This window comes from Cynara cardunculus, unplaced genomic scaffold, assembly GCF_001531365.2.
Source record: "Cynara cardunculus var. scolymus isolate 2C unplaced genomic scaffold, CcrdV1 Un_Scaffold_2891, whole genome shotgun sequence".
NCBI classification, from domain to species: domain Eukaryota; kingdom Viridiplantae; phylum Streptophyta; class Magnoliopsida; order Asterales; family Asteraceae; genus Cynara; species Cynara cardunculus.
In genome coordinates, this window is record NW_020201264.1 from 31,108 (window position 1) to 42,933 (window position 11,826).

The window sequence follows — 11,826 nt, forward strand, 5'->3', positions numbered from 1 at the left end:
GCAGTGAGTATTTCTTGATAGAACCTTCATATTTTGCATCAATGTGCAGTTTCTGCTCTTTAACTCTAATTTAATTTAATTGTAGAGCAATGCAAAAGCATGAAAATCCCAGTTAACAGAAGTTATGGAAGATATGATCTTATTGAATGGTGAATGGTAACTTGTGAATCTGAAGGATCTTTAAATATTGAGAGAGAGTTGATGCAATATATTTACATAAGGTTTGAAAGTGTAATGATACTCATTTGTTTTCTACAGTCTGCAACTTATGGTGGATGAAATGTTTGTCATGTCTTTCAAATGGCTTTTAATTTCCAGTGCTTCATTTCTACAAATTTGTCAACCGGCCCCCTTTCCAGTACAATCCTTGATGCTTTAGGTACCAACTTCTGTTGGCTCTTATGGTTATACATTGTGTGTGTGTATACACACACACGCCTTATACATCGTCGCTAACATTGGTTGTTTGTGTTGGCTTGCGTGCACATCGACTAATCCCAACAATCCTAGAGAATGGCTAGAAAAATCCCCGCAGTGAACTCTCAGGAAAATCCCCAAAGGTTCAAAACAGTTAAATGTAAAGATATTAAGCATTGTAGATTGTGTTCCTTGAATACTACGATCATTGTCACATGTAAAGACTGTTCTTTACTTTCAATTTTAGTTGGTTTGATTACATTTTATTTTTAAATTTGATAAGCTACTAAACACTTACCAGGTGAATTGTTAAAATTTTAGGGGCTGTTTACCAAACACTTACCCAGTAAGTGCTTATTGGTAAAATTTAACATTATTAGTTCTTACTGGGTAAGATTTTAGTCCATCAAAACTACATTATATGCAACAATTCACTCAGTAAGCACTTATCGTAGTAAGAGTCGTCGATCTCACTTACCGGGTAAGACTCATGGTCCTTGTCTCGTTCTTATCGGGTATAATTCTTAGTTCTTACCATATTCATCCGTTGAGGTAATGTGACTTGATAAGAGCTTACCCGGATAAGTGTTTGGTAAAACGGCCCCTAAGTTGTAAATTTTCCTCTTCAATTTACATTCTGCCGCATTGCGCGGGTACACACCTAGTATATATATATATATATATATATATATACAATATGTGGTGCGACCGTGGTTTGATAATTCAAAACCGCAAACTGCAGTTTGATAAAAACGTAAATTGCTGACCACAACGTAAAAGTTTTAAACCATGCTTTATGGTGCGGTGTGGTGGACACCCCTAACTAAAACTAATATGAGTTAAGGGTGGAAGTTAGTTCTCATTTTTAACTTTTCATGTAAGGTTATATCAAACACATAATATCTTTTTTGTTAAAATGATCACTTGTTAAAATGGTTAAAGTATGATGGACTTGAAAGATAAGTTATCTTGAATACATCAACTTGAATGATATGAAAGTATGCTTGTAAGTTGTAAGATCGATATAAAAGAAACCATATCTGTTTTCATGCATGTAAATAAAACGGGAAAAATTGTGGCATGCTTGGTTCTTTGCTATTTTTTCTTTCCTCAACTTAAATCACTTCAAAAACTTAAACAAATACTCAAACTAATGGTTGAATGATTAACTTTTACATAATTTTACATCGTGTGAGAATGAGAGTTAAGTTAAGAAGCGTAATATGAAATTTGGACCCTTGATACTTGTGAACCCAGATTCAAGTCACAATTAACAAATAAAATCAAGATCAAGAACACAGGATGATTTGGCTAGTCATACGTTTATTACTTTGCAACAACAAATTACAGAGTGTTCTTGAGCAATGTCTCTCACAAGATTACAGAATGATACGGGATATCTCTCAAAGCATAAATCTCACAAAGCTTAACTACCATAACTACCAAGGTCACCTATATACACCCTTCTTGAAAAGGAATAAACTAACTACAATTCTACAAAGCTGTTAAAGAAAAGCATATAAAAAAAATTTAACACATGACTTGAATACAACGTTTTTAATTCAACACTTTTTCCGGAAATGCATTTGCAGTTGGTAGATCTAGAATTCTCCTCAGTCTTTTAAGTGTAAGGCGGCTCAGAAAGTTGTCACCATATCCTTCAAAGTAGAACTGGCTTCCTTCCTTAATATATGACAGTGTATACCAAAATTGATGTAGGTATACTAACTAGATATCGGCTTATCGCATTAACTCTGCTTCTCACCAAAATTTAACCCATTTTACACAAAGTTCAATGGTGGGAAAATTGGTACTAATCATTGGAGTGGTCCTTGAACTTTAATAATCGAGAAAAAGCTAATTAGAAAATCATTTGAATAAAGAAAAGACGATGAGATAACTTTAATATATCATTCTCAATAAGTTATTCTGTGACACCCTTGTCATTTTTCAAATATGATTAAAATATTACAAAAAATGGAAAGCTTTTTTGTGAAGTATAATTAATTACGATAAAATTGGGTTTATATATCGTTAAAATTGTGTAGGTGTCTCGATAAACTGTGTTATAGGACATGAGCTTTTTGGATCAAACGTAAAAGTGTCCTATCTAAAGTTGTTGCAACAGGTTTATAGGACATTTTTGGGTGTCATAACAAGTTTATTAGAACACTTTTAGAAATATGACATTTTGAAGAGGTGTCATATAAACATATCTTTTTACATGACACTTTTTTATAAGACACTTTTTTAGTATCATATAAAATAACCAATGTGATGCTTTATTTTAAATGTATCCTAAAAGAATTTTTAAGACGTCAAAAAACGTCATATAAACCTATTGCAACATCTTTGAATATGACATTTTAACGTTTGGTCATAAAAATTTATGTCTTATAAAACAGTCTAATGGGACACTTATACAGTTTTAGGTGTGGATAGTTGGTTCAGCGGTTGATGGTATAGATGGAGGGTAGAAGTATTGACAAATTGTAAGTTGAAGTATTTGGGGTTGGGTTTGCCAGGTGTAGATGCGTTGGATTGATCGGGAGTGGTTGGTGTAGGAGAATCGTTGGGTAGATTGGGAGTGGTTGGTGTAGGTGAGGCATCAGATGGAGATGGGTGAGGTGAGGGAATAGGACTATCGAGTGGGTTCGGTTGAGAGGGAGGTGAGGTAGGGGAAGGTGGTTCTTGTATGGGAGGTGTAGTAGGTGTATTGGGTTGGTTGTGAATATTGAGTGGCATAGGACATGGGGTGTGGGTTATGGGGTGATTTTGGTTTGGAGGGTTGGTGAAGGTATTTGGGTTATAATGGAGGAATTGGTCAATAGTGGGTAAGGATGATTTGGTGGCTTCTTTGGACGTGCATGGATATAGATGTTCAACGATTTGAACATGTCTCGAGTGGAATAGACGGCGGGATGATGGGTCATAGCACTTGTAGGCGGATTTTGAAGAAGAATATCCTTAAAAAATGCATGGCGTTGATTTTGGGTGGAGTTTTGATTTTGTTTACGGTTTGAGCCATGGATAGCAAAGGCATCCGAACAACTTGAGTTTGGTGTATGTTGGTGGTTTGCCATAGAGAATATCGTATGGGCTTTTGGAATTTAGAATTGGTGTCGGAAGTCTATTAATTAGATAGACGGTGGTTTGGAAGGCATGGACCAGAACTGGAACGAAAGGTGAGCATAATGGAGTAGTGCTAAACCTGTTTCAACGATATGACGGTGGCGTCTTTCAGTGATACCATTTTGTTCCGGTGTATATGGGGGTTGGGGGGGGGGGGTTAAAGTGAGATATGCCTTGGGTTTGTAGATAAGGAATGAGACCTGTATATTCACCACCATTGTCAGTAAAGATGGAGATCAAAGAAGTTTGGAAATATTTTTCAACCAAGTTTTTAAATTGTGGAAAAAGTGTTTTGATATCTGACTTGTGTTTTCATCGAAAATAGCCATACATATTTGGTGTAGAAATCCACAAAAATTACATAATAATTGAAACCATCAATGAATTTTACAATTGGTCCTCACAATCAAAGTATAAAAGTTCTAATGGTTTTGAAGCAGTGAATGAAGTGACACCAAAGGGAACTTCATGACTTTTATTAATTGAACAAGAATGACAATGAAAATCTTGAAGCTGTGACTTAACGCCTATGGATTGTGCAAAAATTTAAAAATCCTAATGGATGGATGCCCGAGTTTGTGGTGCCAATCAAGAAACGAGACGGTTGTAGTGGAGTTGAGTTGTGGTGTGGAAGGAAGATTGGCATAGTAGATGTCAAGTTGATTCTCCCCCGTATTAGACGCACCCCCGTGCTGAGATCCTTAACAAGGAAATGATAGGAGGAAAATTCAACAGATACATTGTTAGTTTGACAAAGTTTAACAACCGAGACAAGGTTATTGCGAAGTTTTGGAACATATAAGACATCGGGTAAAGAGAGTGGGCGTGAGGAAGTGTATAGTTGTGCATTACCAGTGTGGGATATGGAAAGAGGCTTACCATCGCCAAGGATAACTTCATCCGGTCCCCCGTACTCAGAGAATGTGTGAAGAGAGGATTTGTCAGAAGTAAAGTGATGTGAGGCTCCGATATCAAACATCCATATTGGGGATGAAGAAGCAGGTCTGGAAGTGGTGGCGTTGGCAATCGGTGTGGTGGTAACGTTGTTGTCACGTAAGAATCGAGCGAGTTTTCGACAATCTTTGATTTCATGCCTTGGGATATTACAAAATTGGCAATGAGCTGATATGCGATTTGCACAATTTCCACCAGAATTATTAGTGGAATTGGGCCACTGTTGACGTCCCGAATAGGTGAACCTGGATTGCTGGTTTTGCATGTCTTGAGGGTTTTTGGAATTGGTTCTACCATTGCTTCGTCGGGTGTAGTTGACATTACTTATGATCGGAGGAGAGGAAGGCATTGTGTCGCCTAGTTGTCTTTCAAAGTCTACTAGTTTATCGAACAGTTCGGGATATGATATAAGTGTGTCACGAGCCTTTAGGGCTGCAATAATGGTGTTGTATTCATCATCTAGTTGGCCGAGAATATGGATAAGCAGCTCTTCCTCGTCGACAGGATTGTGGACAAGAGCGAGTTCATCAGCAATTGACTTCATGTCGTGGAGGAATTCAGCGACAGATCGGTTTCCTTTGGGGTTCTTGGCAAGTTTGGATTTTAGAGAGATAATTCTGGAGCGAGAGGCACCGGCATAACCGGTGGTTAGCCGTTTCCATGCTTCGCGAGAGGTTTCGGCTGAAGACAAGATGGGTTGGATTTTATCGACGCAACTGCCAAGAATGGCGCTTAGGATGATTTGGTCTTGCCGGAACCACCGTGTATATTCTGGGTTTGGTTTGGTTGAATCTTTGTCGGTGATGAGTTTTGGTGGAGGTTTATGTTCCCCATTGATAAAGCTGTCAAGATCCAAACCAATGAGTGTCGATTGGATCTGTTTCCTTCAGACGGAAAAATTGTTTGCATTGAGCTTGATAGAGAAGTGAGTGCTTGAGGTGATGTGAATGATAGTGTTTGACATTTCTTGGGTTGCAAAGAATGAGGATTTTGATTAGAGAGAAGCTTAATCGATTTCTCGTGAGAGCAAATTAAAGGCCTTGATACCATATAAAGGCATAGATGATATGGGAATAAGTGATTCATATTATTGAACAACAGTGGGGATTTATACAAGGAATACAACAATCGAAAGGATAAATGATTGCCTTGCCTAAATTAATGTATAGTTACAATCAATCAACTAAATATAAAAATACATATTAAATGGAATTTGAATAGGTAGTAGACTTTCCTTTTCCTTGAGATATGGATTGATCCGTAATACTGATCCGTTATCGAAACAGCAGACACTACAATGGTGTCCACAGGATGGGCAATGTATGAACTCGTGAAAAACCCAAAGAAGCAGGATCAGCTCTGTGATGAAATCCAAAACGTTTGTGGGTCGCAAAAGATCACGGAGGAGAAGCTGTGCCAGATGCCGTATTTATCGGGTGTCTTTCATGAAACTTTGAGAAGGCATAGTCCTGTTTCAGTAATCCCATTACGATATGTGCACGAGAACATTGAGCTCGGAGGGTACCATGTTCCCTCTGAGACCAAGGTTTGTTTTAGATTAACCATCATTCAAAACTAGATGTTTTTGCATATGGAATATGGAGAAGGAAATCTGGGAGAATCCGTGGAACCCAGAGAGATTTCTTGCAGAAAATGATCCAATTCGACCTGTAACGAATGATGGCGTCTGGAAGGGGGAAACGAGTGTGTGCTGGGGCTATGCAGGCGATGTTGATTGCGTGTATGGGTATTGGCCGAATAGGGACTTGAAGAGGACACCGGAGAAGATGTCAATACGCTTAATCTCATAGCACAGAAACTTAATCCGATGCATGCCGTTATGAAGCCGAGAAAGCAATTATACAGAAATACGGGTAATCATCGAGTTACAACGAACTTGAATATGATCGGATTTGAGACCAGTGGATGCTCAAACTTGTCAATGTTTATTTTGTGATACAAAATATATTATGATAGAATGGGGGTGGAATTCTAACTCAATTTCAGTACAAACGGCTTAACGATTTGAAGCATATACCATATGACATACGTTTTATATGAAAGAAAAAAATGCTGCATATACCAATTCATACAAAAAGCATTCGGAGAACTTACTTTCACATAACACTTGGTTCTCTAACCCAATTACCGAAGATCGACCGTTAGTTCGGTTTGAAGAATTTGAGCTTGAGTCCGCTATTAACCATGCTCCAAATGCCACCAATCGAAAACGCCAAACTGAAGGCGATGCCGAGCCAACCCAGTGTCCAATTGAAGTACCAATTGAAGCTATATTTTACAGGTTTCTTGATGAGAACCCACATGAAACACGGGTATGCAAACGTGACCGGAAGGGTTAGCCCTCCTAACAAACCGGCTAGGCTGGCTAGGAAAGGGAGTGCTACGCCTATGAAGAAATTGATAAACCCGTAAACCACTCGGAATCCGGACCGAACCCACACCGAGCATGGTCGGTTCGTGCGGCTTGTGTAGCTGGCTTCAAAACTGTCAAAAACTGGCATCGAGTATATCTGAAAGCCACTCAAACAGCTAAAAACAACCAGTAGGAACGTCACTGCGAGCAGCCCTCTTGAAATATCGTGACTATGGAATGCGAATAGCGCGTTCAGAATCCCTCCCGATGGCATCTAAAAACAACAAGTTTCCGGTTATGGATTTGTTCAAGGAATCAAATAATCTCGAATTCGATGCACTTACGAGGTTTCCGTAAGCCCAAAAACCTCCGATAGCTACCGGGAACAGACACATTGCAATGAAGAAGTACGCGACCTTCGCTCCTTTCCACATTGGGACATGAGCCGGATGCTTGAACGTCGACGGCATCGTAGACTAGAAAGTTACCGTAAAACAACAAAATTCGGTTATATTTCTAACAAAATGATGAAGGGGGTTATTCAGTTAAATGGAAGTTATTTTTACATACAAAATACCTGAATCTCGAGGACTAGATTGTGGCCTCGAAATGCAAAGGCAATGATACCAAGAGCATTGAGGAAAGAAAAGAGGGAGGCCGAAAACGAAGGCAGTGGGATCGGTTCATAGGCGATGTTGGGCGGGCGCTGTTGGCTAACCGAAAGAACCCAAACCATGGTCGAGTAAAATATCGCAGTCACTGCTCCTATGAGCGAGAGTCCCGCTATCGAGTTGAGGTTTGGGAGCTGAGACAGCACAATGCATAACAAAGTGAAAACGAGATACCATTCAACTGTGGTTAACGGATTTGACGTACAGAGTGGCCCACAAACAAGCTCGAAGAAGAGTTTCATGGTCTCGCCTCCGATAAGAATCAACGCTGTCGCGGTTCCTGCAGACAAGTAAACCGTAGGGAAGAGAGCTAACCACACCCCGAGTCGCTCCCCTGAACAAAAATTGCGATAGCATTAACGTTAAAATCATATGTGGTTTTACAAGTGATTTCGATATTTTGTTATTTAGTGTACATATTCTTACCAAAAGCTGCTTGAGCAAGCTCGACATATCGATTGTACCTCTTTCCAGGAACTGCTTCATGGAGTTGTACCAATATCCACAAAGTGTATAGTTGCCAAATGTAGGCTATGCTTAACGACACTATGCCCCAACTCCTACATGCTTAATCAATTAATCTCCTCCAAACAAACACCATCTAAGGGCGGTTTACCTAAATGCTTACCCGGTAAGTGCTTACCGTTAGGAGTCAACACTATAATTTATTTTATTGGGTAAGGTTGTAGTACATCAAAACGTATTTCATGCAACAATTTTCCTGGTAAGCGCTTACCCAGGTAAGAGTCGTCACCCTCATTTACCGGGTAAGATTCTCCATCTTTATACTCGTTTTTACCGGGTAAGATTCTTAGCCCTTGTCATGTTCATCATGTAAGTACTTACCGGATAAGCGTTTAATAAACGGCCCTTAAATCTCATTAATTTAGGGGTCATTTACTAAACACTTACTTGATAAGTACTTACCATATAAATTTCCTCATCGGATAAATATGAGAAGGGTCAAGAATCTTACCGGGTAAGAGTGATGAAAATGATGGAGAGTCTTACCCAGTAAGTGGGGATGACAACTCTTACCAGGTAAATGCTTACCCATTAAATTGTTGCATTTAATATGTTTTGATATACTAAAATCTTACACATCAAAATAAATCTTTCTGTTGACTCCTATCGGTAAACGTTTATCAGGTAAGCAATTGGGTAAACGACCCCTTAATCACATTCTCATTTAACAAAACCATCAATCTCCAAAAAGGAAAATATAAAATATAAGAGCATATTTAACGGTATGTGATATTTAATTCCTCCTCATCAATAAAAGGCATCAAAATTAAATTAAATATTTTAATAATATAAATGATTGGTAAAATTACTAAAAATAGAATAGTTTTTGGATTTAATTTAATTCTTTCTAGAAATTTAATTTTTGAAAAATTACTGGATAATCGTTGGATATAGAAAAAAAGCATTATAAATACTAACCAGCCGAGGAAAGAGAAAGCGACCGGCAAAACCAGAGCCTGGAAGCCGACGCCGGCGTTGAGGTTATGAAAGGCGGCGTAATGAGCATTGCCGTTCCGGGACTCCGTTATCGGAAGCCATGCGTCTTGTGGGTTTAGTTTCGTTAGATGACCCACTTCTTCTAAATACCCTTTCATGTTTATCAACACCCTCTTCATCGGCGTACCAATCGGACTCAAAAACCTCGGTGATATAAACGACGTCGGTGTCCACGCCGTCGACGACTTCCCACCTTCCTTCGACATTGGTCTCGGCGACCTCTGCCCTGACGGTGTCTGTATTTCCGGCGTGGAAACCCGTGGTGTCGCCGGTATCGATATCAGCTCCATCTCCGGCCTCTCCTCCATTAATTCTACAAGCACCCCAATAATTAATGTGATTGATGAGAGAAAGAAGTAGAAAATGATTTATAGCTAGGGAGGATTGTGGGAGTTTGGGAAGAAGAGATCGTGACCGTCGGAAATGGAGAGATCTCGAGGTAAAAGTGAGGGTGGTGGTCTGAACGGAGAATCTCTGTGATGATGTGTGTGATTTTACTGTCTCTGTCGTTTTTCAAAAAGGACATTTGGGTGTTTACACTTTAACCCCCTTAACTTTCACTTTTTCTGAAAATCTGTTTATGAAATTTCAATTATTGTCACGTACCCTTCGTCGGTGTGTGAATGTTTGAAAATGTTTTATAATAAAATAAATAAATTTTAATAACGTATTTGTTTTATTATAATTTTATCAAAAAGTTGTATAGTTTTAATTAAATTTATTAGCATAAAAGATGAAAAGGTAAGAATATTGCATTGTGTGGGGGCTTACTGTGCCAAAAGCGAGATAAATATCATCTCTCTCTTTCCTTTTAACGTCTCCATACCAATCAAAGATACTGAAGACCAAAAAATGTTGCTAAGAATAATTTTGATCAATCTATTCCAAGACATGTTTCGATTCGTCAGGTTGTCTCTTGCCTGCCCATGGATTCAGCATCCATGATTTTTTTACTGTTGTCTTTGAATTTTGAGAAATAGATACATCAGATATTAAGTTTAAACGAGTTTAAACCGAAAGAAATAACTTTTTGATATTAGTAAAAAGAAATCGAGTTGGGTTGGGTCGACTTGCTAACATTTTTTTATTATATAAACCATAAGAGTGGTGCCTGATTGGTTTGAGCTTGGCTCCAAAGGTCAAAAGTACCAAGAGGCCTCAGGTTCAAATCCATGGAGAAATAAAAATTCCTTTGTGGCCACGGAGGTTCAAATGCGATGACTCCGGGCTATCTGCAAAGCAGGTGGTCGTCCTGTGATTAGTCGGCTCGCATAGCGGGTTGGATATCCAGGTTAATAAAAAAAAATTCTTTTGATATAATTAAAAATATATATTCTTGGAATGATAATCTAGTTTTTTAGTTAATTGATTTTTGAGTTTTGTGCAATAATGCATTTAATTTTGTATATATTATATTTGTTAGAGGTTCGTAGTCTGGTTTGAACGGGTTAACCTCCTAAACCACAAACCAAAAACATAATGACAGTTCAGGAAAATTTTCAAAACGAGCGGTTTAGTCACTAATCAAACCACAAAAAATCAGTTTGGTTTGATGGGTTTTGACGGTTTTGGAGCTCTTATGAGCTTTTAAACTCGGAAAAGCATAACATTTATATTGAAAATGAAATTTCTAGTCAAAGACCTTCCAGCCTAGTGGTAAGGCTTGGACATGGCATAGTCATGAACCCGAGTTCGAGCCCTGGGAGGGGAGTGTTGGCGACATTTAAGTAGGGCCATGTTTAGCTTGAGGAAGTAAAGGATGATTTGAAATTTTGGATTTTGATTTTTAACAGAGTTTGCAATTTTGTCAATTTAAATGATGCAGTCAATTGAAAAATAAAAACTAAAAACATAATCTCTTGGACGATTTTTTTAATTGTGTCACAGAGTTGAACCTATAACATGAAAACTATATATATATATTTAATGTATGTGTATTTTTGGTGGTCGGTTTGGTTTAAAACGTTAAAAAAACATTTAAACCGCATATCAGACCGGACTAAATGGTTTGACTATTTTTTAGACTGGAACGGACCGTCAGACCGCTCAAACTACTAAAAGTGGTCTGATTTAACTTGATTTGACCGGTTTAAATGGTACAACGGTTTTTTAAAACACTCCTATCTGCTTGACTGGTTTCTATATCATTTAATTTCTTCTAGTTTTTTTTAGTTATTTGACATGTTACAAATATAAGAAAATTGAAATTGAGGGGTTGTTTGTTTACCTCTTAATAGTTCCATTAAGAGGTAGACTTTGAACCGTTAAGAGGTGAATCTTGTTTGACAAAAAAAAGTCTGCCTCTTAATGGTTTTAAAACTTTCTGAATTATTTTGTATCATGGGCCTCATTTAACCATTAAGTACCCTAATTTCATTGTAAACAATTACCAAACAATTATATTTCATTTTGCACTATACCATGAGAGTGTCTTAATAACTCTAATCACTTAATCATTTTTGCATTAAATCATTCAACAACTGTCAAACAACCCCTGACTCATTTGCATATAAATTAGTCAAGATTTTCCCTCCAACAAATTATCCAAAACTAAGAAAACATTAAATAGAGAGTGTGAAATTCTCCAAATTTGAAGAACTCGCCAGAAATTATTACCGTGAAAGATAAACAGATTTTTTATTAGATTCCCATCAATAAGAAACCGTAATGTTTATGAAAGTGAAGTTAATATTTTATTACATGTATAATGTATTTTAATAATATAATTAATGTTGTAATATTTAAAACAGAAAATCT

General features: G+C 37.7%; 1 protein-coding gene across 1 annotated transcript; it reads right to left on the reverse strand.

Moving 5' to 3' along the window:
- Positions 1-6,504: 6,504 nt before the first annotated feature.
- LOC112503347 (lysine histidine transporter-like 8) lies at positions 6,505-9,377 on the reverse strand. Its single transcript, XM_025107405.1, has 5 exons — positions 8,992-9,377; positions 7,975-8,108; positions 7,455-7,882; positions 7,222-7,353; positions 6,505-7,151 (listed from the first exon to the last, which is right to left on the reverse strand). The coding sequence occupies exons 1-5, from the start codon at positions 9,375-9,377 to the stop codon at positions 6,666-6,668; spliced, it is 1,566 nt and encodes a 521-aa protein (XP_024963173.1). The 3' UTR covers positions 6,505-6,665.
- Between the last annotated feature and the right edge of the window lie 2,449 nt (positions 9,378-11,826).

What these genes read in the sequence shown, in the direction of transcription:
- LOC112503347 (XM_025107405.1), bottom strand. Translation starts at nt 9,377, where the DNA reads ATGGAGGAGAGGCCGGAGATGGAGCTGATATCGATACCGGCGACACCA. An exon ending in GCTTGCTCAAGCAGCTTTTG is followed by an intron (nt 7,883 to 7,974) that starts GTAAGAATATGT and finishes ATTTTTGTTCAG; the next exon opens with GGGAGCGACTCGGGGTGTGG. An exon ending in TTTGGGCTTACGGAAACCTC is followed by an intron (nt 7,152 to 7,221) that starts GTAAGTGCATCG and finishes TGTTGTTTTTAG; the next exon opens with ATGCCATCGGGAGGGATTCT.